General features: G+C 37.2%; 2 protein-coding genes across 5 annotated transcripts in view; one reads left to right on the forward strand and one right to left on the reverse strand.

Annotated features, from left to right (window-relative positions):
- The first annotated feature begins 302 nt into the window (after positions 1-302).
- The window catches only part of celf3b (cugbp, Elav-like family member 3b), a 28,482-nt gene continuing 2,079 nt past the window's right edge, over positions 303-26,705 (forward strand). The window contains exons 1-13 of one of the 4 annotated variants that reach the window (XM_056761851.1): positions 303-628; positions 1,259-1,517; positions 4,478-4,560; positions 11,656-11,704; positions 23,103-23,231; positions 23,318-23,397; positions 23,498-23,641; positions 23,979-24,111; positions 24,207-24,353; positions 24,843-24,908; positions 24,990-25,079; positions 25,408-25,551; positions 26,155-26,291. In XM_056761851.1, coding sequence (XP_056617829.1) covers positions 1,373-1,517; positions 4,478-4,560; positions 11,656-11,704; positions 23,103-23,231; positions 23,318-23,397; positions 23,498-23,641; positions 23,979-24,111; positions 24,207-24,353; positions 24,843-24,908; positions 24,990-25,079; positions 25,408-25,551; positions 26,155-26,282 — 1,338 coding nt within the window. In that variant the 5' untranslated portion in view covers positions 303-628; positions 1,259-1,372 and the 3' untranslated portion in view covers positions 26,283-26,291. Of the gene's footprint in view, positions 629-1,258; positions 1,518-4,477; positions 4,561-9,501; positions 9,607-11,655; positions 11,705-18,201; positions 18,278-23,102; positions 23,232-23,317; positions 23,398-23,497; positions 23,642-23,978; positions 24,112-24,206; positions 24,354-24,842; positions 24,909-24,989; positions 25,080-25,407; positions 25,552-26,154; positions 26,292-26,705 lie in introns of those variants that run through there. The other 3 variants (XM_056761853.1, XM_056761854.1, XM_056761852.1) reach the window with 3 other exon arrangements.
- On the reverse strand, positions 15,542-18,097 carry LOC130432485 (uncharacterized). Its single transcript, XM_056761855.1, has 5 exons — positions 17,809-18,097; positions 17,323-17,395; positions 16,952-17,233; positions 16,522-16,824; positions 15,542-16,204 (listed from the first exon to the last, which is right to left on the reverse strand). The coding sequence occupies exons 2-5, from the start codon at positions 17,381-17,383 to the stop codon at positions 15,891-15,893; spliced, it is 960 nt and encodes a 319-aa protein (XP_056617833.1). The 5' UTR covers positions 17,384-17,395; positions 17,809-18,097; the 3' UTR covers positions 15,542-15,890.

Consider the following 26,705-nt stretch of genomic DNA (forward strand, 5'->3'; position numbering starts at 1 on the left):
TCAGCCAAAAGCTCAACCATATCAAAAACAAAAACACATTTTAAAGAATACTGGAGTTAAAGTATGGATAGTCATTAACGAGTTGTGAATTGAATTATTTTATAAAAAAGGTAGATTGATTGAATAAAGAAACGGGTTCGTAAAATGGGTTTGTGTTGCGTTTCTTTGTCAACAAATGGGAGTGTGAGCGTTGCTGATGATCCCTGCTTGTTACATCACGAGCTTGTCAGAGCTAGTGAGAGGGAGACACCGAAATTGACGTCAGAAATGGGGGCGGCGGCGTGCAAACAAGAATAAACACAGATGTAGAACACAGTGAAGGATGAAAACCACGACAGGGTAGCCTGAATGCGTTGGATTACTTTACATATTACCTACAGTTTACAACACATGATTACACTAGAAGTAAAATATTACAATTGTGTAGATTCGGATTTTACTAAATGCAAGAGGTGTGACTGGGGTTTGATTGACAGTGAGTCACAGTGAGTGAGCTGAAGCGAGGAAAACAGTCACGCGTGAATCGTTTAGTACACAGAGCGACACGCGTGGAAAAAACCACGCACGCCCACGCCGGGATCTAGAGAGGAGGCATCAAGATATTTCTCGCGAAAAAGCTTTCTTTAAGGTGAGATGTTTCTTGTTTTTCCGCCTGCGTGTTTTTTTTATTCTGTACGTGTAGAGTAGCCCGTTATCCGTTCCCTGAGATGTAGGCTACAATTCGCTCGCTGCTCAAACAAAGGATGTGCGTGTGTTTTATTTAGGCTACCTTCGCTTTCAGGGCGTACTAGTTATATTGTAGATTATCTTCAATATTGTGGAAATATAATCCAGTTTTTTTAACGTGATTCTACAAGATATGATTCTTTTCATTCATATTTAATATCTAGTGTCTAAAGCATTTTTTTTATTTTTAAGCCTCCTAATAATGCATTTAGCATTGGCTATAAAATATACGCAGTTAGAATTGATGGGTGGATAAACGGCACTAGTTATTTTCCTATTAGGCCTAACCTAAAACCATAAAGAATGTTTTAAATATATTTGAAGAATATTATATTATTTAATATGACTAAATCAATATGATTTCTATACTCGCGACAGTCCATTTCCAGTGATCGTGTAGAATTTTATTTTGCTTTTTTACAGTGTACCAGGGTAGCACGTAAAAAGTTATAAATATGATGCTTAGATTGTGACGTTTAAATATCCTACTATCCTGCCCTCCATTCACTGTTTTTATAATCCGCCTTCATAGACACCATCCTCCCATCCTTTTCTGTCTCCGTCTCTCACTCCCGGACACCTGCTCAATCTGTGCCCGCTCATCTCGCGTCCTGAACCCGGGCAGCAGCATCGCACCGTCGCACTAATGAAGGAGCCTGACGCGATCAAACTCTTCATCGGGCAGATCCCGCGCAATCTGGAGGAGAAGGACCTGAAGCCGATCTTCGAGCAGTTCGGCAAGATCTACGAGCTGACGGTGATCAAGGACAAGTACACGGGCGTGCACAAAGGTAAAGAGACGTGGAGTGGAGGCGTTGTACGCTTCAGCACCTGTGTAAAGTCACGACTCAAACGTGCAGCCTGTTCGCAATACAACGTCACTTTATTTTAGTTACAGTGGGATGATATGAATGAGAGTACTGTATGGAAGTATATTGGTTGTAAAATGACAATGCAATTGTGTAGTTAAATATACATTTTAAATAACATATGTGCAACATTAAGTGCAAAATGAAAATAAAAATTAAATTATATCAATTACATTTGTCAGTTCCTACGCTAGTTTTAATATGTTATTTAAATGGAAATTTTAAACGCTCTTTAAGTGGCAAAATTAAAATGCATTCCCCGGATTGATTATATCTGTTTAAGATAGTCAAGCAAAACTGTAGCAAAAAGCAAATTATAATATAATTTTCCCTAAATGCATTAACATTAGCAGGTTGAACATTTGGGATCGCTCTTCCATTTGCACACCGCTCGTTGAGTGTTGCAAAATTCAATGTGGTCAATATCTTCACACAGTCGTTCAGAAATGGTCGTGTTGTGAGACCACTCTTCAGAACAAGACAACAAATACTGAACTTCTTTATGATGAAAACGTGTATGTTCAAGTGATTTAACGCTTTTATTATCTCTGCTGTCGTATGTGTTTTCAACACCTCAAAACAACACACGTAACTAGCGATGCTGGCTCCGCCTTCACGCAATGACGCTGTACCGGGGAGGGGGCGTGGTCAGCTCGAAATGCATTGTCAAGTCCACATTGAATTTTGCAACACTCAACGCGCTGTGTGTAAATGAAAATGCAATCCCAAATGTTCAACCTGTTAATGTTACTGCATTTAGGGAACATTAGAATTTTTCTTTTTGCTACAGTTTTGCTTGACTATCTTAAACACATATAATCAATCCGGGAATGCATTTTCATTTTAATTTTGCAATTTAAAGGGCTTTAAAAATATCTATTTAAATATCATATTAAAACTAGTGTAGGTACTGACAAATGTAATTGATATAATTGAATTTTATTTTCATTTTGCACTTAATGTTCCACCTATGTTATTTGAAATGTATATTTTGATACACAATTGCATTGTCATTTTACATACTGCATTGCCATTTTGCATATTGCATTTCAAATTGAATATAGCAACCAATATGCTTCCATAGTACTGAGGATTATGTTGAATGTTACTTTACACAAATGTATTTTTAAAAGGCTGACATCCTTATCTAGTCTATAGATCATATTTCACAAACAGAAATAATTTATATAGCCTAGGTGCATACATTGACAGGATTGTCAATTTGAGACAAAATGACCACTCATGTTAGTTGGCCAGTAGGGCACAGTTTTCTGATGATGCTGATCTATTATTTATTTGTATATCCTCAACTCATTATTAAGTCTTTTGTTGTTATCCAGGGTGGTGTGAACAGCTACAGTATAAACTGCAGCATACGAGAGATATTGCATTTGATAGTAATACCAGGAAGTCTTTCTCTCTTTCTCTCTGTTTCGTTTTGAAGTCTTTTGATTTCTGTTCTCTGTCGAGTATTAGGTTTCAGTCTTTTGTGTGATGTGTACCAAATGTGAATGAGCCATTTGGGAGCTTGACCCTGATTTAATTAAGCAGATTTCTGAGGGTACTGAGCTCTTGTAGAGTAAAAGAACCAAGGAATAGTTCGTCCTAAAATAAATCTTCTGTCTTCACCTCGCCATATGAATTGCTTTCTTTGGAAAAACAGAAGGTGATTCTTTATGTAATTTTTTTCATGAATGAAAATTTATGACGTATTGGGCTTTCATATAATATTTACATTTAGGCATTTGGCAGACGCTTTTATCCAAAGCGACTTACATTGCTTTATCCTATACATTTTAAATAGGTATTTGCAATCCCCTGGGATTGAAATGTAATGCCTCTTACCATGTTTGGAACATCAGGTTCCAAAGCAATTATACTGATAGGTACGCCCACGTTACTTGCATATACATTTGGGCGGTCTTAGTCAAATCATACAACGAACTGATGTAGATTTGTGGGGGTGTTGTTACACGAGGCATTTCAGGCATGTCTGGGTGAGCTTTCGCTTTTAGATAGAATGCATCTTTTGTTCAGACACTTTATTATTTGCAATTTTACGTGTCTTATACATGCATGGGCGACTTATATCATACCAAAGACACAGCAAAACACTTATTTGCACCATATGACCCCTTTAAGTGAAATATAGCTTCAATTTTTCAAAACACTCATTGCCCTGTTTGAATGGACCACTTCACCTGTTTTGCATTTTGGATGTGAGTGCTGCAAAATAGGCCCTACCTATAAAAATGTGTGTTATTCCTCATGGTTTGTATGTTCTTATAATGTACAGGCATCGTCTCTCATTAAGAATTTTAAGTGTAAGCCAATGCCCTGTGCTTTCTTTGTAGCTTTATGTACGTGTGGGTTGGTTGAGGAGTACAGGGTAATTGACAGAAACTCTGCTGGGAAAATAAAATGATCAAACACAGTGCAAAATTCAGTGTGAGATGCTGTCACTACCTCATGTGCTATGACGCTCCCTCTACTTTAGATACTGATTGCAACGAAAGTAAAAAAGGCAAGTTAAACAGAAAAGAATAAATCAATTTATGAATAAGCTTATTCAGTCATTCAAAACATGCATTTGACTCTTTCTACTGTGAAACACAAAAGAAGATATATTGAGAAATGTTTCAGTGGTTTTGAGTTCATGTACATTGGAAGTCAATGGGGGCAATGTTGTTTGCTTCCCATTGTTCTTTTAAATATGTTCTTACATAAAGTCATACATTCAATATAAATACATACAAATATTACACATTTAGTTTATATAATAATGATATTTAATTTATTGAATAAAAATACTAACTACTAACAATCTCTCTCTCTCTCTCTCTCTCTCTCTCTTTCTCCCTCTGTCTTCCTGTGCCTTTTAGGATGTGCCTTTTTAACATATTGCGCACGGGAGTCCGCCCTTAAAGCACAAAGTGCTCTTCATGAACAGAAAACCCTGCCTGGGGTAAGTCATCTCTGTGTTTGACGAGGGTACGGCGAGGTCCGTTAACCTTTCATGTCCAGCTATCTCTCTGTATGTGTGTCTTTTACACACAGCAAGATTTGGCTCAGATTATTTTGTGTGTGCCATTTGGATCACTCTGGCGAGCTGCAGATTTCCCTTGAGATTATTCGGATTATTCACACAAAAACCTTTTCAAGATGCAAGCACTCTAAAATATTGCATTTAAACGTAGTCTGCATACCCAGATGTGTTAAGCTCTGGAATAGATGTTTGTCACAGACAAGGATTGGACAGACATAGAAGTGCGATGGAGAGTTGGTGAGGTGTAAATGTAGTAATGAATCCTTTTACCAGCGTGACACCAAACTGACCTTTCGGTGAAGATCACTATTTCAATCTTCTCTCAATCTGTATCTCTGCCTTCTTCTGCTGTCTCTCTCTTTCTCTCTCTCTCTCTCTCTCTCTCTCTCTCTCTCTCTCCCTTCTTGTGTCCACCCATTTTCTCTCTTTGGCTAGACTGTTCTCGTTTTCCCTTTTTGTCCTTGTCTCAGTTATTATCTATCTCACTACAACGTTTGTCCATTTTACCCTCTTCTGTCTATTTATCTGTGTCAAACACCAACACTCTACTCTGTCTCTCCCTTTTTTATCCTTTTCTATCAGTCTGTCTCACACTTTGTCATTGTCTCGCACTCTGTCCCTGTCACCCTCCTGTCTGTCTGTCTTTCTGTATGTCGTACACTGTGTTCTTCCTATCACACTTTTCGGTCTCTGTCCGTCTCTTTCTTTTGTGGTCACATCAAAATCCATTTTAATCTTCATCTCTGTCCCACCATGTGCATTATGAAATAAAACTCTACAAGTAATTTTATGATAAGGATCGCTCATAAAAGTCACCCAGGTCTAATAATTGCAGTCAGTGTTAGGCAGGGTTTGGGATATGTTAGAGTAGTGGTGTGATGTTGGTTTGATCATTCATTTTATATAATTGACCATTTCTTGTTGGGATAGGTTGGAGTATACCCCCCCTGTATTGGGGGCTGGGGTAACAGATGGCACTTTTTGTGCATCATTGAAGCACAGAAATTGGTTTTATTTCGGGAGAGACCAAAAAAGACAATGGACCAATAATGAGGGCAAACAAAGACAAAAGACTTTATACTGCTTTCAGCTGCACCTCTGTTTATATCTCCCTCTCTTCTTTTATTTAGATTGATTGATGGAAAGGCAGAGGGACAGAATGTAAATAAATATAGATAGGTGGAATTCTGGTTGTGTGTACATCACTGGTAATTTATATGGGTGTTTTAATGAAAAAAGGACATTCACATGTTTGCACGTGTTGTGTATATTGTAGCAAGGACATCTGTTACTGGGCATTTAGAAAATGTGGCATTCCTGGATGAATGACTGTGTGTTAAGAGTGCAGGGATTACATGTGTGTGCCTTTGCTGTGAAGCACGTTTGTGTTGTGAGGGTGCACACCATTTGCAAATTAGACCTTGCTTTTGTAAGTGTGTAGGAGCAAGGACATAAATCACAAACACATTCATCTAAATGTAATTAGTGGCCATTAAGCACACACAGCACTTATGTTTCAGAATCACACACATAGGAGACAGAAACTGTATTAGTGTGGACCTCTCAAACACTTTACATAGTAAAAAATGTTGACAATAGACATTTTGAAGTGGTCATCACTGTATAAAATACTATCACAATTGTTTTGCTAATAATGTCAACAAGTTTCGGTAAGGGTTAGATTTAGGGAAAATGTACATTGGTATGACCACTACATGTACACTTTAAAACATGTACACTACTTTTTATTTTTAACCCAGTGTTGGGTAAAAAAGACAGACACAACTTTAAATTAACCTATGCTGGGTGGGATGTTTCAGCCAAATGTTTGGTCAATTATTAACATTGTCTAGGTTAATGTGTACCCAATGCTTGGGTCTTCTCTCTTTGACCAAAACTGTTTTTTTTTAAGTGTACATGCATTGGTCATACCAATATAACTTTGTGATGGCCACTTCAAAATGTCTATTGTCAACATATTTTATTATATTTGTGAAAATATTTTCGAAGAATTGCACAATTACACCCAAACCGGTACTCACACACGCATGCACGCACACACGCCACACACAACCACAAACACAAACAGTATTACACTACATAGATTTTCAGTTTGAACTTGTTCCATAAAGTATGCGCCAGTCTGCAGATTTGATTGTGTAGTGTGTAAAGCCTTGTTTTACTCAGCAAACTTTCAAAAAGTCTGCAAGTGCGCGATGTCTAGTTTTTTTATCTATCAGATTTTATAAAGTCGTGTAGTGTATTCAAGCTTTAAGCCAAATATTACAAAAATATAAAAGGCAGGTGTTAGAATGTGACTGGAATTAAAATCTTTAGAATGGTTCAAGGTATTTTTATGGTCATTTTTTAACACGTGAGAATGAAATTTGTACTCAGGTTCAGCAAAGCTTAAACTTAAAAGCTGAGACTTTCTTATTAAAGTGACTCAAAAGAAACACAAGCAGTCTCTCTCTGAGCGGTTACATAAAGGGGCTGTGAAATCCATTTTCTGTGTCCGTGCCAGGATGTACAGTTCTATATTGGATAGTAATAGATTCTGTGTAGCACAGAGGCGGGGAGGTGGCTGTGCTGTAACATTATACAGAGACAGTGGCATACATTCAACTGTAGCAGCTGCTGGCAACCAGTGTTAAGACCAGAGCAAAGTCAAGAGGATTTCTGGAGGTTAAATAGGAGTCACACAGCGCAGTTGTAAATCTGATGTGTAGTGAATCCTGATTAGCCAGTGAGGAGTGAGTATCGGTGATCTAGTAACTCAGTAAAGAAGGATGCTCAAATAACATACCAAATAAATGTTTAGATGATGTTGAATTTCAAATGACCCCAGTTTCTCATTTCTAATTGACTATCTCTTTCTCTTCTCTGTTCATTCCACGATGAAAAAAGAGATTTGGAGATGAGATGAATGAAAGCTGGAGTAGCTCAGAAAGGTCATGACTCAAGATAAAGGGAGCATGCAGAGATGAATAGGGCTGACCCAGGTTGTGGGAGGATGGGAAATGAGGGACCAGAAACAAAAGTTTGCCTTAATGGGAGGCTTTGAGAGCTGTCAATCTACTCTGAGATATCTGACAGGGTTTTACTGATTTGACCCGTGAAGCAGAGAGAGAGAGAGAGAGAGCAGTGGAGTTATACAGCAGCAATTGCTGTGGAGTTTCATTCTGTGTTTGTAAATATTAGTTTCTTGAAGATCTCAACCTTTTTACTGTGGTTTTCTTTAATGTTCAGTAACTCTAATGAAGGAAAAAGTCAGAAAACTGTGTACTGTATTAGAACCATGATACACTGATGCTATTACAGTAGATGGTACATTGGTAGAGGTACTTACTGAAATGTATATTTTGTAGCTTGTAGGGGAAAATAGTTTTAAACTAGAGAACCGACCCACATTATGGAGACTACAGTATGAACCCTTGTGGTATTTTATATATTTTTCTCAAGGAATATTTGCGGGTCTAGAGGACCCAGAGCTAGGGTGACCATCACCCAACAAAACAAATGTGGGACAGGTAAATGTTTGTGTGTGGGTCAATGTGGGACACCTATGAAAGGTAGCATAAAACTGTGATATAATAACTGAATGAAAACATTTTTATATATTTTTTCTACCTTTCAAGTCTATTCCTACGACAACATAATTAGATAAGGCATAGATAAAATGTTATATAACATAATACATTTTTAATGGCGATTTCAATTAAAGGTTAACTAAGGTTAACGCAAAGCGGGACGGGTGGTCACCCTACCCAGACCATTAATCTATTTTAAAATAATACAGCATTAAAAAAGTTTGTAAAAACACTTTACATATGTTTACTTTATTCCAGTTACAACAGTTACATGGACAGCATATATGGAAAGCATATATTTTTATTTTATTATGAATAGAACTGCTTTTGTATGATATGGGTGAGAAAACCTTAAGTAAATGTTTGAGGTTAAAGAAATAATAAATGGCATAATTTGCTTATTAAAAGAGACCTTAACACCACAAAAAGGTTAAAGGTCTAGTTCACACATAAATGAAAATTCTTTCATGAATTACTCACTCTCTGGTTGTTTTAAACATGTACAGTATACATCTCTTTGAACACAGAGAAAGATATTTGGACGAATGCTTGTAACCAAACAGTTCTTGGACCCTATTGACTACCATAGTAGGAAAAATGACAAAGGTAGTCAAGTATGCCCAGAACTGTTTGCTGTCCTACATTCTTTAAAATATCTTCTCTGGTGTTCATCAGAACAAAGACATTTATTCAGATTTTGAACTCCAGCAACCAAGAGTACTGTTATCTATACTACAATCTTAAAACAAAGTAAATATATGTATAGTACTGTTTAAATGTGTAAGATGGCGATAATATATATATGACATGCAGAGAACAGATAAAAGCCCTTCCCTCGTTATACACAGACAAAAATAAAGTAGCTAGCTGAGAAAGAGAGCAGAGAAAGAGAGAATGCATTACCAACAGGAGGGGGGAGATTATTGTAAAGATACAGGTGAGTTGGAGATGGCAGGTTGCTAGGTAACATGCATGATGCAAGTGACTCATGTAGAATGGATGTAAGTGAAAGGTAAGAAAATACAAATATACTTCTTAAACCCACATAAGAAATACAAACATGTCATATATTCTTATCACCTTATGATTGTTTTGTGTATATTTGTGTAGTTCATTGTTGTCCAGTCAGTGTAAAAACAAAAGCAAACTTAAAACTCAAACAGACACCCCTCCCAACAGTTTATGGTTTAGTCCAATGGTTTAGTCCAGTGATTCTGTGTAGGCTGTTGATAGAGAGTAGAATGCAATTTGATGGAATAATCCTTGGGTTTAATACTCTGTAATCCATGAAAAATCCTTTCAGAATTACTTCAGCGGTCCAGATTTGCAGTGCGTGTGTATGTTGGTGTAAAGTATACTTGAGGCACATTTGAGAGTGAGTAGACTCGAGAGAGGGTGTGTAAATGTATTTGTTTGTGTGAGAGAGAGTTAATGAATGTGTTTAATTGAAATACTCATCTGTTAGGATTATGAAAAGGTGCTGACAGTTTGTAGGCCAGAGGATTCTGCCCAAAATGATTTTTGTGTGTGTTGATTAGCTGTTTTAACTTAAGCAACGTGGGAAACATAAAATAGAAAGAGCGTAGTGTTTTCCTGCTATTTACTCAGGACATTTTAATCATACAGCAAAGAGTAACCTCTTTTATAATCCAACTTCCTAAAGCGAGTGCTAAATTAAGCATTATTGTTATTACTGCTCATATAGGGTTGGATATTTTATAGCAATACCTTATCATTACCCAGAAGAACTATATAGAAACAACCTAACAACAACTCGCAACCCTGGTATTGTGGCATTGAGTTTCGCATGATAAGCATTTCTCACAATTTTATTCTGCTCTTATTCTCCTCTTTATATTCTGCATTGTTCATCTCTCCGCTGTCTATCTATCTTCATTCAACTGCAGAGTTGAACTATTGCCCCTGACAACAAGCATCTTTGTTTGCGTACCATGTGTTCAGCATGCTGCCATGACAACAGAGTGAGTGAGTGAGTGAGTGAGTGGTTTTCTCAGAGAAAAATCCTTACGTTCACTATTGTTCCCCAAGCGTGGCACTAAATCGAGAGAATGAAAATTTTATAATAATACTGTGAATTATTTTGGACTACAACGTCAGCTAAATTTTGAAGGTCCAGTCAGTGAAATCTAACAGCAAGGTTGTGAATTGCAACCAACCACTCACTTCACCCCTCCCCCTCCCTTTCGAAACACTATGACAGCCGACAGAATATGGCGAATTGCATGCAAGGGGGCCCGCTGCATATGTAGATAGAAATAGCTCATTCTAAGGTAATAAAAACACAATGCTTCATTGTGTAAGCTCTGAAGGCATAGCTATGAATATTATATTTCATGTCTATCAATAGATCATCCCAAAAATTACACACTGGACCTTTAATGACAAATGCTGGAGATAGATTTTTTAAACAAAGGAGTCACAGTAAATTACAGAAAAAAACAGTCACGTCACCACCTACTGGCGAAGTGATGTAGAGGAGGGAAAAGTCCCAATGCTGTTGGTCCAAAGACCAGCACTCATTGAGCACATCTCAGATTCAAACAATAAACATTTAATAAACTGTTTGTTTTTGTTGTTGTTGTTGTGTGTTTGGCTAATCAATTAAATAGTCTGGTTGCATGTGCCATTCTATAATCATCCTATAATTACAATAGGCTACTATTATACTCTGTATCTCAAACTCTTCTGCTCTCTTTCTCACCACAGTCTCCTTTACTTATTTTGCTGTCTAGGAAATGTGTTGTTTGTGGTACATTTACATCTTTCTCCTATTCGTGTATGTTTCAGTCTTTATACTTCACATTATCAGCAAGCACATTTCTGCACCTGTGACATTTTGCAAATGAATTTGTTGTGACTCTCTAGGAAACTATAGAGCGTGAATTCTCTCTCCTGCACATTTGGTTTCATCTCTGATGATTCATTTCTTTGCAACAACAATTGGAATATTATTTAATTTATCCTTTTCGACTAACCTGTTGTTCTGGTTGATTTAGCACATAGACCAAATTTTTACCTAATAAAATATTCAAGAGCATGGCCTAAACATAACAAATATTTTAATATAAATTAAGAAATGGTTTGTTTTTTAATTGATTCATATTAATACTTTAATTAATGCCTGTTTTGTCAAATATTTTATTGTCTTTATAATGTTAAATGATATCTTCTTGAGACCCCCTTGGAAGTTTGTTGAGGCCCCCTAGTGGACATACATTGGAGTAGCGTGAATCAATTAAGCCTACTATCCTCCTCACAGCCTCAATCTGTTCTTATGACTGTTGACACTGTGTAATCCACTGTGTCTGTGTTATCCTGATCAGATTTCTACAGTCCACACATTGTATACAATATTTGTTTCTGCAATACATAAAATAGTGATCTTTTTGTTTTGTTTTTACAGATGAATCGACCCATTCAGGTTAAGCCTGCAGACAATGAGGGAAGAGGAGGTAAACATCTGTTTCTACTCTAAACAAATCAGCTAGGCATTTTAAATGATCATTTGTCACTATAATGTGCCATTTTTGAAGTTCACAGCAGTTCCCTTTACCTTGACAAGTTATTCATAATTCATAGCTTACTGTTTCACCTAACTGTTTTACTAAATACCAGGTAAGCTACAGCTATCGAATTGACACAAAATTTAGTCATGAATCCAAAAATAGTAAAAATAGAGTATTCGAGATGTCCTTAAGACATAAGGAATATTGTTTGGTCCAAGCCTCAAGACAAGGCAACCATTTAAACAGCTATTATGAGCATTTTAATTCATGCAACACATTTATGCTCAACTGTTATAAACTCAGAGTGTATTGCACAGTATCACAGAATCTCTGACATTAATTAATAAATAAATAGTAAAAATGAACTGCTGTCTGCACATCTGGGATTTTGTTATGGGGATAAAGGTTAGGATTGGTAGTATGTGACGTTAGACAAGCAGATGGCTTGTGGTCCTTGATTTCAAAGCTTCCACTAGTCTTGAATATAACTTGTAGATCTTACTTAATAAAATCCTTGTAACAAATTGCATATTTTTTATAACCCCTTTTTCAGTTTATTTCCCCTCAACAGTAAAAAGAATACTAAATAGATTAGAAAATTTGTAAATTGGAGGAAGTTTTTGATCTAACTAACGTTTTTGCAAGATTCTGACAAACTTGTACAGTTAATACAGTTTGACCAACAAGACACAGTTGTAATTAAATGTAATTTATTGACAAAACATAAAGTAGAAGTAAACGACACTACATATGCTGACACAAAAATTCTAATGAATAGTAAAGTTGGAAAATAAAGACAGCTTTTCTGAAGCTCAGTGGCTAGACGCCAAGGTCATGGGTTTGATCCCAGGGATAGTACATACTCTGATAAAACGGTATAGTATAATGCTTTGGACAACAGCGTCTGCCAATTGCTTAAATGTAAAGTGCAAAGAAAAGAAAATACAGATGACTGGATTGACCATTTAAGACAATAAATAAGTAATTACAGTATTTGTTCAAAACCAGATAATCAGTTATGTAAACCAGGCAACTAAGATTTTCTCAGATTATAGGTTCCAATGAATGTAATCCTAGACGTCTTTTTAAAACTATAAATAGACTCCAAGTTAATGTTGGCACCTCCCTACCTGGCTCAAATCATTTGTGTAATGATTTTCTGCATTTCTTTAGTTCTAAGATTGACAATGTTTACAAACTTCTTCATGCTGCACCAGTATCCTCTTCTAAATTATGCTTGTTTAGTTTTTCTGGCACATTCTGAGCTGCTCACTAGGGAGTTACGTATGAAAGTCACCACTTCCTTGCTTGATCCTCGCTACAATCTTGTTTAAATTCATTGTGCCCTGCTGTTCTCAGCATTGTTAATGATTCCTTGCATTCTGGTGTTGTACCAGCAGCACTGAAATCTGCTGCTGTAACACCTGTCCCAAAAAGCATAATGTTAATTTGGATAACTTAATTATCATCCTATATCAAATCTACCTTTTCATGAAAAAATTCTTAAACGTGTTGTGGCTTCGCAGCTACAGAGTCAATTTACACTAAATAATCTTCAATCTGGCTTTTGAATTTCATAGTTCTGAGACTGCCTTGGTCAAGGTCTCCAATGATCTATTAATAGCCTCTGATTCTGGTTTTCTATTTATTCTTTTCCATCTGGATCTTAGTGCTGCTTTTGATACGGTCAACCACAAACTTTTACCTCAACGTCTGGAAACTGTCTTTGGTGTTTCTGGGACTGTCTTAACATGGTTTAGATCTTACCTCTCCGACCGTCAACAGTTTGTATGTATGCGTGGTCACCGGTCTGAGATTGGTTTTGTCTGTACAGGTATTCCTCAAGGTTCAATTTTAGGTTCCTTACTTTTTAGCATTTAAATATTTCCACTTGGATTGCTTTTAAGATCACTTGGGATTAATTATCACTTTTTGCAGCCAATACTCAGATTTATATTCACTCTAAAGCCCTATTCGCACGGGATTATTATTAGCCCGGGGACCTCTGGTCATTTGTAATAGTTGCAGAGATTGTCTCTCATCATGTGGCGAGTTTGCAAGGGATAAGTGAAGACTGTAATTTTTCTCAAATTTACTGATTTATTTCCTGGATGTGATGGCAAGGTTTTGCACATAGATTGTAGAGCCTTTTGTTGTTTGGTGTTTAATGATATAGGACCGTACCTGTGATCTTCTGTCCGGTTTGGGATCACGGGTTTCAAATGCTGACAATGTTACAAGCGTTTCCATGATAAATAAATTAATGGGAGACTCTCAGTCAAAACAACAGTTTGGAAGTATGGAAATGACCCAGCAACCAAATATCATAACACTTTAAAACAACCTCCATTATTCGCAAACGGTGGATAAACCTTGAAGAATTATATATGAGGCCGCAAAATCAAAGATGCCGATTCACACGGGTCTAATATTATCACAGGACCTCGGTGTTCGCCAAAATATGGTAGGTAATTTGTGGGGCTGTTTTTACTTTACAAATTACAGATATTGTTGATTCGCACGGGATTATCATCACAGAAAACCTCTGCATTTATTCCTAATGACCAGAGGTCCCCAGGTAATACTAATCCAGTGCGAATAGGGCTTAAGACTAGTCAAAAAATTGGGATGTTACTTTTTTAACACATTATATTTCTGAGATAAAACCATGGCTGTCCCAAAACTTTTAGTGTCTTAATAGTCATAAGACTGAGGTTTTGCTTATAGGCACCTCCCATCAGCTTCGTAAAGCTGGTTCACTATTTTTAATGTTGATGGCTCTGTTTTGGAACCACAAAACAAATAAAAAAATCTAGGAGTTATATTTGATCAAGTTTATCATTTGTTTTCATGAATTCCTACTTTCATCTCAGAAATATTGTTAGACTCCGCTCTATGTTATCCCTTTCTGTGACTGAAAGGCTTATTGATACTTTTAGCCTTAAACACACCTATGCTCCTCACAAGCAGATTTATTGGTAGTTCCACAGACACGGTTGTGTTCTGTATTGGACAGGGCTTTCTCATCCTATGCCCCTAGGCTTCGGAATGCACTGCCTCCTCACATCAGAGACGCACAGAATTTATTTGAAATATTTGTATATTTTATATAGTTGTCAGTATTTATTTGTTTATGTTTGCATAAATATAACCTGTTTTTTGTGTGTGCTGTATTATCATTTGCTTTTTTATGTAAAGTGCCTTGAGAAGCTACTTTAAAGGCGCTATATAAAAATAAAGAATTAATATGATTATAAATAAGGCGTAAACTGATAGAATACAGCAATGCCTCTGGAAAGAGGTTTGGTTGGTAATTTAAATTTCCTGTTCCATATTTGTGTGATTAGTTGTTTACGTCAGAGGGGGCCCAAAGACTGTGGCCAATCCTTTCTTCTCTGTGCAAAGTATTAGGGTTAAACGGTGCCGTTGGGACCGTTTCAGAAAGGAGGTTTAATGTAAACTCTGAGTATATTGACCCTGAAATGAGGGAAACTCTGGGTTTTCCGTTTCAAAATGCGAGGTATGTCAAACCCGAGAAAGTGGGGTAATTCAAGACCGTTTCTATAGGGGGAGGACACTTAAACTCAAGAGTCAGTAACCATAGTTTCTTACTCTGTGAATCTAACCTGGTTGGGAGTAGGTTTTATTTATTAGAGTTTATTTCAATCTCCTCCCCCTTTTAAAGCACAAGTGGTGTACCTCATTCCTTTATTCATTTGAAGAGGCTGCATTAATTAATTGGGATGTACTTTGAATTCAGGAGAGCAATTAAGGAGCCGAGTGGAATTTTGTCATTTCCCTGTGCATTTTTATTAAAACGGTACAATGATACACATGAGTTCATGGTAATGTTTGTAAACATTGTAACAACTGAAGAATTTGCAAACAGCTATCAGAAAACATGTCTTCAAATGGCAATGGAATTATTATGTAATGGCTTTGTGTCATGTGTTTTTTAATTGCTCCGTGTGTTCCCAGCTATAGACTGACAGTAAAGGCTTTCAATTTCAAGAATGGTATTTTTTATCTTGAGGCCTTAAGGAATTTATAGCCATCCCAGCCTGGGTCTAAAAGGTAAAATTTCTCTTTGGTCTAGATCCTCTTTGCATCTTTACTGGCTGAATCTGTTAGACTAAAAAGGCTGAGTTGAGGAAGACTTAAGATCAGTCTTACTCTCTTGAACAGGTTGAGCACATGTTTGTGCAGACTGACTTTCATCAACTGGCAGGGCCAACATATGTACATTTTCTGAAGGGTTACGCTCACTCTCCTCTACAGGCTGTGATGTTCTAGATGTTGTAGATGTTGATTGGCTGATGATACGGTTATTTTTGTAGAGTTTCACAGAAAGAAACACGATTATGAGTGCAAAAACAATGTTGATGGGGACACTAACCATCATAAGCACAAAGTCTGCTTTCTGTCCTTCTGGACTGGAGCGATTATCTGTGAATATCAAAGACCAGATGAGGCATTATATACCCAATACAGACTGTGGAACATCTGCATTTACAGAGTTATGGGAGAAGCACATTTCATTTTCTTTTAAGAATGGAAAAAGTGGCCCAGATTTATATCAAGCAAAGAAATTAAAACAAGTGAAGCAGAATGACCAGAAAAGTATAACTTAACTAGTCCTTTTGCAGTTTTGGATTGACGGTACCAATCTTCATTTACTTTTATGAGGGATACTCTTAAAAAAGGTTTTTGCAAAATACATTTATACAACCGTACGCACATAAGGTCAACCTTCCCAGTCTTACCATTCACATGTAACATATGGGCATAAGGGTATCCTTCGGCAGTTTCATCATTGACACGGCATAGGTAAAGTCCAACATCCTTCCTGCTAACATCAAGGAGAGTCAAAGAGAGATTACCGTCCTTGAAGGCACCCTCTTTTAGTGATACTCTATTTTGGAATACTTTGTCAGCGACGGTCGATCCATCATTCTTGCTCTGCAGAATCCTTGCATCGTTATGGAACCACGTTACATCCTTCGCATCTTTCGCATAACACAGAAGCGTGATATTTTCCAGTTCCTTGACTGACACATCTAGAGCCACTATACAGGAAATACATTTAAAATCAAATTATTCCTTTTATCTGATTTTGTACTGTATAATATAAAATTTATGCGGCTGTGTGCAACTCTACTCAAGCTTTGGCAATGTAGCTAAGGAATGACCTACCCACAACATCCCATTTAACAAATGTAATGATGCTCTTGCAGTTGCATTCATATGTCCCCCAATCGCTGTATTTTGCTGATTTTAGAACCAAATTATTGTCTTTAAATTGGAATTTTTCCAGAAAGACATCTTTAATGGCACATATTTGTTTTTGGCACTTGGCAATAGTTGCCTCAGTTGGAAGAATCCATCTGAATTGTGCATTCTCACAGCTGCTGACATTCCTGAAGAGTGTAGCTTGCTGGTTTACTAACACGCGGACAGGTGCTCCAGAAAATGTGTCTGAAAAATATATATGAAAAAGATTTTATTGATTAAAAAAGATAAATAATTATTTAGTTTAGTGCTAACAGTAATAAAAGAAAGGCTACCTTTGGAATACAGTGTAACTAATATTGATGCCCCAATAGTCCAAAACAGAATAACCTTCATAGCAATGCTGAACTGAAACACAGATCAGTTATATTACATCAGAAAATGTCAGATGTTGATGTCACATTCAAATAAAATAAATACAATACGTCAGTAGGATGTAGGTCAAAAAACTTTTACTGGGATGTGTTTTTGTGGTACAATTGTAGTAACCATGTTTATTTGGTGTATTGATTACTTAGGGCAAACCATGGTTTTACTAATGTAACCATCGTTTTACTATGGTTCTTAAAAAACATGGTTTTCTTAACCATTGTTTTTAGTAGTAACCATGGTTTTACTACAGTACCTGTAGTAAAACCATGTTTTTTTGGTTTTAACTGTAAAATCATGGTTAATTTTCGTAGTGGAAGGCTTTACATTGCCACATTTTCGGCCTATTTTAACAACTGAAAAGCAAAAACATGCAAATAATGTTTCCTTACCTGGATGTTTGATTCTAAACAGAAGATGTAATACTGAGGTCGTCTGGGTGTGAAATGAACAGGTGTAAAAAAACGCTAACGTTAAACAGTTATAGGACGAAAAGTCCTACGATTTAAAAAACGTCTCCCTACTGATATGTTTTAACGTTAAAGCGAACGAAAATATCTGCAAAGACTAATTTTGTAACTTTTAATATTTGTCTGTTACCCCTGGTATTGTATTTGTTTCGATAGAACAACAAGTTACGCTTCCTGTTTGAGAGTGTAGATCCATCTTAAGGTCTTGTCCCAAATGGCGGATTTCGCGTTCGTGTGGACCTCCTCCGAGTCCACACTTGGTGACGTCAGGAACTGCCGACCTATAGGGCACTAGCCACGAGTCCACAAGGGTAAATGGGAGTGCATTTTGGGACAGACTTGAGGTCATCACACCGGAAAGAGCAAGTTGCGCTTTCTAATCACTCTCACGGTACTTTGTTGTCATCCGCTGATCAGTCTGCTTAGCGCTGCGTGAAGTCAACCACACTGTTGTCCCATAGTTGCTATTTGGGACAAGAGCTGCGGGTTCTTCTTATTTTTTATTTCATATGCTGATATGCCACCCGAGCATCATGTAATAGATACTTATGTTTGTAATGGATTCATTTGGCATGATGGAAATGCAATTGCTTATGTATATTTATTTATTTGTATACACTATACATAATGTATGTATGTTGTTATTTAATATTACTCTTTATACAGAAGCTGTGTTGTTCAGCTTTACAGAGCCTGGAGACAACTAGATATAAATCTACAACAAAATATGGCTTATTACCTTAAGCAGAAATGCATTAAAAGTTGTTATTCTTGAATAGCTGGCTTGATAGAAAATAAATAAGCAATAATGTAAATAAGAGACTTATTCATTAATATATATTGAATTAGATCAAAACATACATTTTAAAATGTATCCGTCATGTTTACATTTACAGTATGTGTAACATCTACGCCATGTGATTGTGCGTTAGCAGAAAGTCCGGCTTTTTTACAAAATTTAGGAACGTTATGTATTCCCGAAAAAACGTCTTAAAACCGTTCTTCATTTTTTTTCTCAAGATTGATTTTAGAATAAAATTAAGAAGAATCAGTCTCGAAACAAAACCTGTCGTATCATCTTTAAATTAAGACAGCTTCACGGTTGTCTTAAATCTCAAAAGGTAAATGTTTAATACTTGCATTTGGTTGTTTCACATTTGAGCAACCGCGGATTGACGCACATACTTGCCTAGCCTGCAGCCTAGGGGCCCCACCTGTTTAGGGGCCTCTGGTTGGATTATTTACTTTGAATTTACTTCACCGCGAATGAAAAATAGACCTTCATTGGCCCATAAAAAATATAACAAAAAATAAGCCGGTGATTGGATAGATGTTACATTTGGTTCACATCTGTCCGATCAGCTGCTGGTGAAATCATGTCAATAATTTTAATTTGCGTCACTGCTATTGCTAGACGGAATAGCGGCAAAATGGCTGAAAGAAAGTGCAAAAACGTAAACATACAAAGATTAAAAGATCAACTGCAACGGGATCGTGAGCTGTTGCAGAAATAAACTCATCGTGTAATCGGGAATATTTCAGGGAGTTATTCCACAAGGAGAGACGCATATTATACAGGTTGGTTTTTAATTATGGTTTTGTCTTATACATAGAGTATGTAATGCACAGTGGTTTGTGTCTCAGTAAAGATCCACCGAGGCTTTATTAGGGGGCGTTTATATTTCGCGTATAGGCTACTTCTAAAAAACTGGAGCTTGCGCTTTCGTGGTGTTTGCGGTTGTAAATTTTCCCGGAATGCAGAGGAAACACTGTAGTCTTAGATGCTGTTCTGACGCACCTTGATTCTATCGAACCCTGGTGCGTTTGCATTCATTTAACATCATCACGAAGGTGCATGACACATGATGGTAAACAGAACACGGGTCAATTTATTGTGTTTTTTTAATGACTTGATGCTATTAAGCGCAGCACAGGTTAAAACTACTTTGTTTCACTGTATGTTCGCTAGAGCATTAGTATGCAAACATACTATTTATCAGGACTATTTTGAAATCTGGAAACATCGTATTTCCATTCATTTGATGCTCTGATTCCACTCGCAACGCGCAAAACAATGCAGGCTCACGCTTGCTCAAAGCCAAGGTAAATTACCAATGCTATCATTTATTACACGTGTTTTAATTAATAGATTGTAATCGGCTAAAGCGTGCACGCGTAGGGTTCGGTACCCGGGAACACCTGAGTTCGCGTGACAGATTTACATTAGCGGCCTTTCATGCAAACCGTTCTCCGTTCCGAACTAAACTGCAAGCGTGAAAGGCACCTGTAAGCCCCCTAAAGGGAAATCACATGGCCCTAGGTATCACACATACGCGAGCAAACTTCGGCCATTCGGACATTATTCAGGGATGTAAAATGATGCTACTGCTTCGTTTCAATCAATTCTTTTACGCCCTTACGTAATGACGTCACTCGCCCTGGCGGGTCAAGTCAAAAATAATACACGGACACTCATTCTCAGCACAATATATATAAATCAATCATTAATCATAACTTCTAAGAAATCATCTTCATGATCTGACACGTTTCTTACATATAAGTTTTGCAAATGAAGCACCTAAATACAGGCACATTGATATGCAGCAAACTATGATATTTTAAGTCTTAAAGACATAATTAATCTTCATTGGCGTTTTACAGAAACTAGCCATGCATAATTCAATACTATTTATATGTGATTATATAAGGTTACGTTTTGCCAGATTGCTCCATAATATTTACGTTTTTACGTGAGCTCGTAGCATTAGGAAAGCATCAGGGATGCGTTCAGCCCTGACAAAACGTTGCAAAACGTTTAAACGTTTTTACTTGGACAAATTGTGCAAGCTGTCTCTTTAATACCGCGTGGGTTATAAACATGTTGCTGCTGAGATGATTGGGCTGACATTCTTGACACACCCACCAAACAAGAGAAAACGTATCTTAAATCCTGTTGCACACCCGTTTCCAGGAAACGTGTCGTTGCACTCCGGTTTGAGCATGAACATGCCCCAGTTGTCCACATTGTTCAGTAGCCTCACGGCGAATCACGCATGCTCAGTCACTATCCAACTCATCGGTTCTCACCGAACGTGTCCGAAAGAAACGGCTCTGGGTTCAGTGTATACTTGTGATCTAAAGGCGCTGCATCCGCTCAGTATCAGCTGCTCATTAGTTCCCAGTTCAGTACAGTAGTGACTAACTAAATAATATAATGGTTTATTTCGAGAAAGAGGGACTGTCAGAATCGCCAGAAATTATGTAATTCAAGTAATTTGTGATCTAGTGCTTACTGGAGACGCGAACTGTTTAGAATGGTTCAGTCTGATTTGGTGAACCGGATCGACCGGTTCACTGAAAAGAACCGGCTCAAAAAAACGATACGTTTTCGTGCCTAAGTGCCTAAGTGGTCTCCGAATTCATAGTGGACATTATTGAGTGCACTCATTCAATGATGCATCATAATAACAAGTGTACAACCGATGTACACTCACTGAATTCTTGTACCTCGGCAGTTGGCGCCCGCCGCATTTCCAGTGCACCGAGTGTCTGAATTTACTCTCACGTTTTCATCCGCTCCTTAAAGTGAACTATATTAGTAAACTAATGTAGGGAATAGTGAATGATTGTATAGTGGGCGATTTCGGACACAGCCTTCTTCTGAGGTTTATGGCGGTTGGTAAACTGTCTTTTGCATTACCGCCACTAACTAGACTGGAGTGTTAAGCACCGATATTAGGGAATCTAACAAAAGGGTTTAAAATCTCCCGTCTATACGAATTTCTCTCAAAAAAAAAAAGTACTTCCTGTTGGTTATACAGATGCCTGCCTTTACTATTGTTCCAAATTTCTTGCCATTCATTAAAAGTGATTTCTTTTATTTTACCTTGAACCTCGTTCTTTCTTAGAATCACTTGAAAATCTGTTTCAGAATGTTTCAAAGTTTTCATAGCTAGCTTATCAGTCACTTCATTAACCTCCACTCCAGTATGAGAAGGAACCCACAAAAGCATTACTAAGTTTATACTACTAATTCTTAGCAAGTAAGCATATCATATCTGATGTCTTGTCTAGAAGAGATTGATGGAATCAACTCCTCTTTAAGAGCCTTCATAACCACAAGCCCAGCACCTTAGCAGATGTCATCGGTCAACGAAATTACATTAGTTAGATTAGGTTAGACTTCAGTTAAAAACTAATGGATGAAGTCTAGAGCTGTAGAAAGACATCAAATGTTCTGCTTGCAGAAAAGCAAAAGCTTTTTTTGCACACACAATGCGGATATAGTTCTTGGAATCGATTCCCAAACCAGGAATTGGAATCGGAATCAAATCCAAAAAATTCAAAATCGAACAGCCCTACTTGTGAGAAGGTTATCAGCTTATGGGCTTTGCTGCCACAGTGCCACCTGTTGGACTGGTATTGAGCGTAACGTGAAAGGTAGTGCGAGAAAAGCAGTGGAAGTAGTACAATTTTCCTTTCTAACCCAGTGAATATTCTGAGCTTTAAAGTAAAATTGGATATGTAAAATCTTTTAACCCAATCTTTAGTTTTAACTTTTCCAATCAGTATTTTCTTTTCATTTTCTGACTACCTGCTTGGCTAGCTAATTTATCTTCCATTAGGCTACCCAGTCATTCGTATTTTACTCATTCCTTTACGTTTGGGAATTTAACTTACTTTAACATGATTTTGACCACTACAAAGACTACAAAGTCAGATTTCCCTTTGGGCCACAACAAAATCACTTTGAAATTAATTGACAAAATTCACCTTCCCTTCAATGAATCCCCTGTTATTATAATCAATATGAATTTAAAAAAAGATATTAATTGTATATCTATAATCATTTTTACACAGTTTTTAACATGGCTATAAACTTGATATGAGCATGCGGAGGTCAGATTTAATTGTTTATCACAATAATGACATCTTGCCCTATTTAAGTAGATAGGAACATTTGGTATTGTATGACAGAAATAGGTGCCTGGAGTGGAGGCCTTGAGAATATATAAAATGCAGTGAAATAGCCCTTATAAAAACTTTCAAAATGTGTAAAATATCAGACAGATTAAATATCAGTGACTAAAGTGACCCTAAGGCAAGAAAAGTATACAGTCAGTTCAGTGTGTCAGGTTTCGTATTAATAAGAAGCGCATCTCATTAGATATGTAACAATTTGTTGATTCTGACCATTTCTTTCTCTCTTTTTTCAGAAGACAGGAAGCTGTTTGTGGGAATGCTGGGAAAGCAACAGACTGATGAGGAAGTGAGGAAGATGTTTGAAGTGTTTGGGACTATAGAAGAATGCACAGTGCTGAGAGGACCGGATGGCACCAGCAAAGGTCTTTTTAAACACATCATCTATAATTCAAATGTTAACAACAAAAATACATACTCGGGTTGTACTAACAGATTCTTGTTTTGCCAGGTTGTGCGTTTGTAAAGTTCCATAGTCATGTGGAGGCTCAGTCTGCTGTTAACAGTCTGCATGGCACTCGCACACTACCTGTGAGTCTCTCTACCTCTTTTCTTTCCTTTCCTCTTTTGCCTATTCTTTTTCTCTCCTGTCCTTTCTTCTCTGAGGCATTATTTTCCTGGCTGTCTTTAGGGTGCCTCCTCCAGTCTGGTGGTAAAGTTTGCAGACACAGAGAAAGAGAGGGCTTGTCGGCGCATGCAGCAGGTGTCCTCCCAGCCGGGCATCTTCAGTCCAATGACGCTCAACTTAAATGGATACAATGCCTACACACAAGCAGTAAGTAAAGGGGTTTCATTATTGCTGCCTCTGGGCAGCTTTTTCAGTCCTGATATCTTTTAAATCGCTAATTCACAATTAAATAACAATTAAACTGGACAAGCTCAAATTGGTAGACTACAGCAAAAGTAAAAGGCAAAACAAGAGAGCAAGAATTGAATAAATAAGATAAAAAAAAATGTTTTGCTTGTGGGTGTTCCTTATACTACAAATTACACTGCTTAAATTATGCTTTTAAATCTTTTTTTTTTTTTGTATTATACAGTTATTGTTGTTTATTGTTAAATTAGCTTAAATATATATTGAAAAAAGGTCTATTTCTGTCTCTTATTCTCAGCTGGTTCAGCAGCAGGCATTAATGACACAATCTGCCTATTTGTCGCCGGTCGCAACTGCTATGCATATGCAGCAGATGGCAGCACTCAACGCAAACGGCATCATAGCCACACCCATCACCCCAATGTCTTCTGGTAATAAACCACCCTGACATTATTTAATTGTAAATGTGGGATCTTTGAGGAATTGATGAGATTAAAACCTTCCCTGTTTGGTTTTACAATCACAGGTACAAACACACCGCCTACTATTGCAGCATCGCCTGTGTCTTCTCTGCCTCCACCAGTTGGGGTCAACGGCTACAGTCCACTACCAGCATTAGCCAATGGACAGCAAGCAGCTGATATCTACAGCTATCCCATTCATTCATATCATGGTGCGGAACAAATTCTGTTTGTAATGCTTTGTGAAATGGTTGCTTGAAATTTAGAAAAGAAATATGAGCCTCAAATAAAATTTCAAGAAGTCAGCATTTTAAAGGCATAAGAACATGAACACTGATCAAGGCATGTAATTAAAAGGGCAAAAAATACAGACTTCTGTATGAGAATGAATTCACACTGTGTCCACACTGGGTACTGCGACGCTCCTTGACAACCTGCTCATTTTAATGAGTTTGTCGCAGCGCGTCCAGTGTGGACAAAATGTTTAATTATAATGGGTTCTAATGTGTTTTATAATGTTTTTTTAGTGTTTAGTGCCATGCGTTGTCGCATCTGATGTAGACGAGATAAATAACTATAATGGGTTCTATAGAGAACCAGGGATGAACTCTTTTGCCTTGGTCAATCAATCAACTCAGCTGTGAGTTTTGCGAAGACAAGCACATTCACCTTGTGGCTAAATATGCACATTTTTTCTCCAGCCCAGAGTCCAGTGGCAGCGTTAGATCCTCTCCAGCAGGCGTATGCAGGAATGCAGCATTACACAGGTAACTGAGCAACTGAATCTGTTATGAACTTGTGGAACCTCAGTCATTGTTGCTCAGGCACAATCTCTCTGCATTTCACAGCAACATACCCGACTGCATATGGATTGATCAGCCCATCGTTTGCTCAGCAACCCACCCTGGTCGCTCAGCAACCCCTGCAACAGCGAGAAGGTGATCTAAAAATGAGGAAGTTTTGTGTCAAGTGTATGGTACTTTCTGAGAAGTCTGTCTGCAAAGAGCAAATTTATTTTTGATGAAATTCCATTGATGTTTTAATGATGTCAATTTACATAAACCTTTAACTACTATAAGATTTTAAAAAGGCTTTTGGAAGCCATCCAGAGATTTAAGATTAACTTTCATTCTTAAACTTCATGTACTTTTATGTACATTCTGTGCCTACAGTATACAAAAATAAAACTACCCTTCAAAGGGTCTGTAACTGTAAATGTTTTGTGAATATGTCTGATGTTCAGTCCAATTTGTGTTTTTGTCGCAGGTCCAGAGGGATGTAACATCTTCGTTTATCATTTGCCTCAGGAGTTTACTGACTCAGAAATGCTGCAGATGTTTCTACCTTTCGGTAACGTAATTTCTGCCAAAGTGTTTGTCGACCGAGCCACCAATCAGAGCAAATGCTTCGGTGAGAATCAAAATACTCATCACACCAATTTTCAGCAGACAATAAAACAGGAAACACAAATCCAACTAGAAATAATGTTGAAAAATGAATCACTAACTACGTGAGATATATTGTCATATTGTATCACCCAGCTGCTTCATGTATTAGATTGATAGTACACCCAAAAATGTAAATTCTGTCATCATTTACTCACCTTTATGTCATTCTTTCCTCTGCAGAACACTAAAGAAGATATTTAGAAGAATGGTGTTAACCGAACAGGGACAGCTCCTATTGACTTGCATTGGTTTTGTCTTCATACAATAGAAGTCAATGGTTGCCGCTGCTGTTTCGGTTAACAACTTCCTTTAAAATATCTGCTTTTGTGTTTAGTCAAAAAAAGAAAGTCATACAGGTTTGAAATGACAAGAGGGTGAGTAAATGACGACAAAACTTTATTTTTTGGATGAACTATCACTTTAACAATAAGGTATTAAGACAATATAGATATAAAGTATTACTTTATTATTTATTACTCCAAATATGTAAGTGTCTATTTTTTTCTTTCTCTGGAATTTCATGTTAGAATATTTTTATTATCAACCTTATTTTTATCTTTCTTAGGCTTTGTGAGCTTTGACAACCAAACGAGTGCTCAGACTGCCATCCAGGCCATGAACGGATTTCAGTTTGGCATGAAGAGGCTCAAAGTGCAGCTGAAAAGGCCAAAAGATGCTAACAGACCCTACTGAGAACGACAGGTGAGGAAGGAGATTTGAAGGGAAGAGGGGAGGTAAAAAAACAGAGAGTACTGTAAGGAGAAAAAGCTTTAGATAAAGAATGAGAGAACTGAGCAATTTGAGAAGTAAAGAAAAGGATTAAGATGAAACTGTAATGGGGAAGGTAAGATGATTTTACAAGTAAAAATACAGTATAGGTTAAAATATATATAAATATAAATAAAGCAATAAACCATTAGCTTGTTAATAAGTATAGGAATTATAAAATAATATTATCTTTTTATGATGCTCTTTGTATTCTCTCTCTGAAACCACAACCTACACTCCAGGGTACAAATGACCAATCATAAATGATGGGAGAGCCTATGGCTATGGTTACCTAGCAACCGATTATCATCTTCTGCTAAAGTTGTAGTAAGTGGTTTGGCCTGTTTT

The sequence above is a fragment of the Triplophysa dalaica genome, chromosome 12 (genome assembly GCF_015846415.1).
Source record: "Triplophysa dalaica isolate WHDGS20190420 chromosome 12, ASM1584641v1, whole genome shotgun sequence".
Taxonomy (NCBI): domain Eukaryota; kingdom Metazoa; phylum Chordata; class Actinopteri; order Cypriniformes; family Nemacheilidae; genus Triplophysa; species Triplophysa dalaica.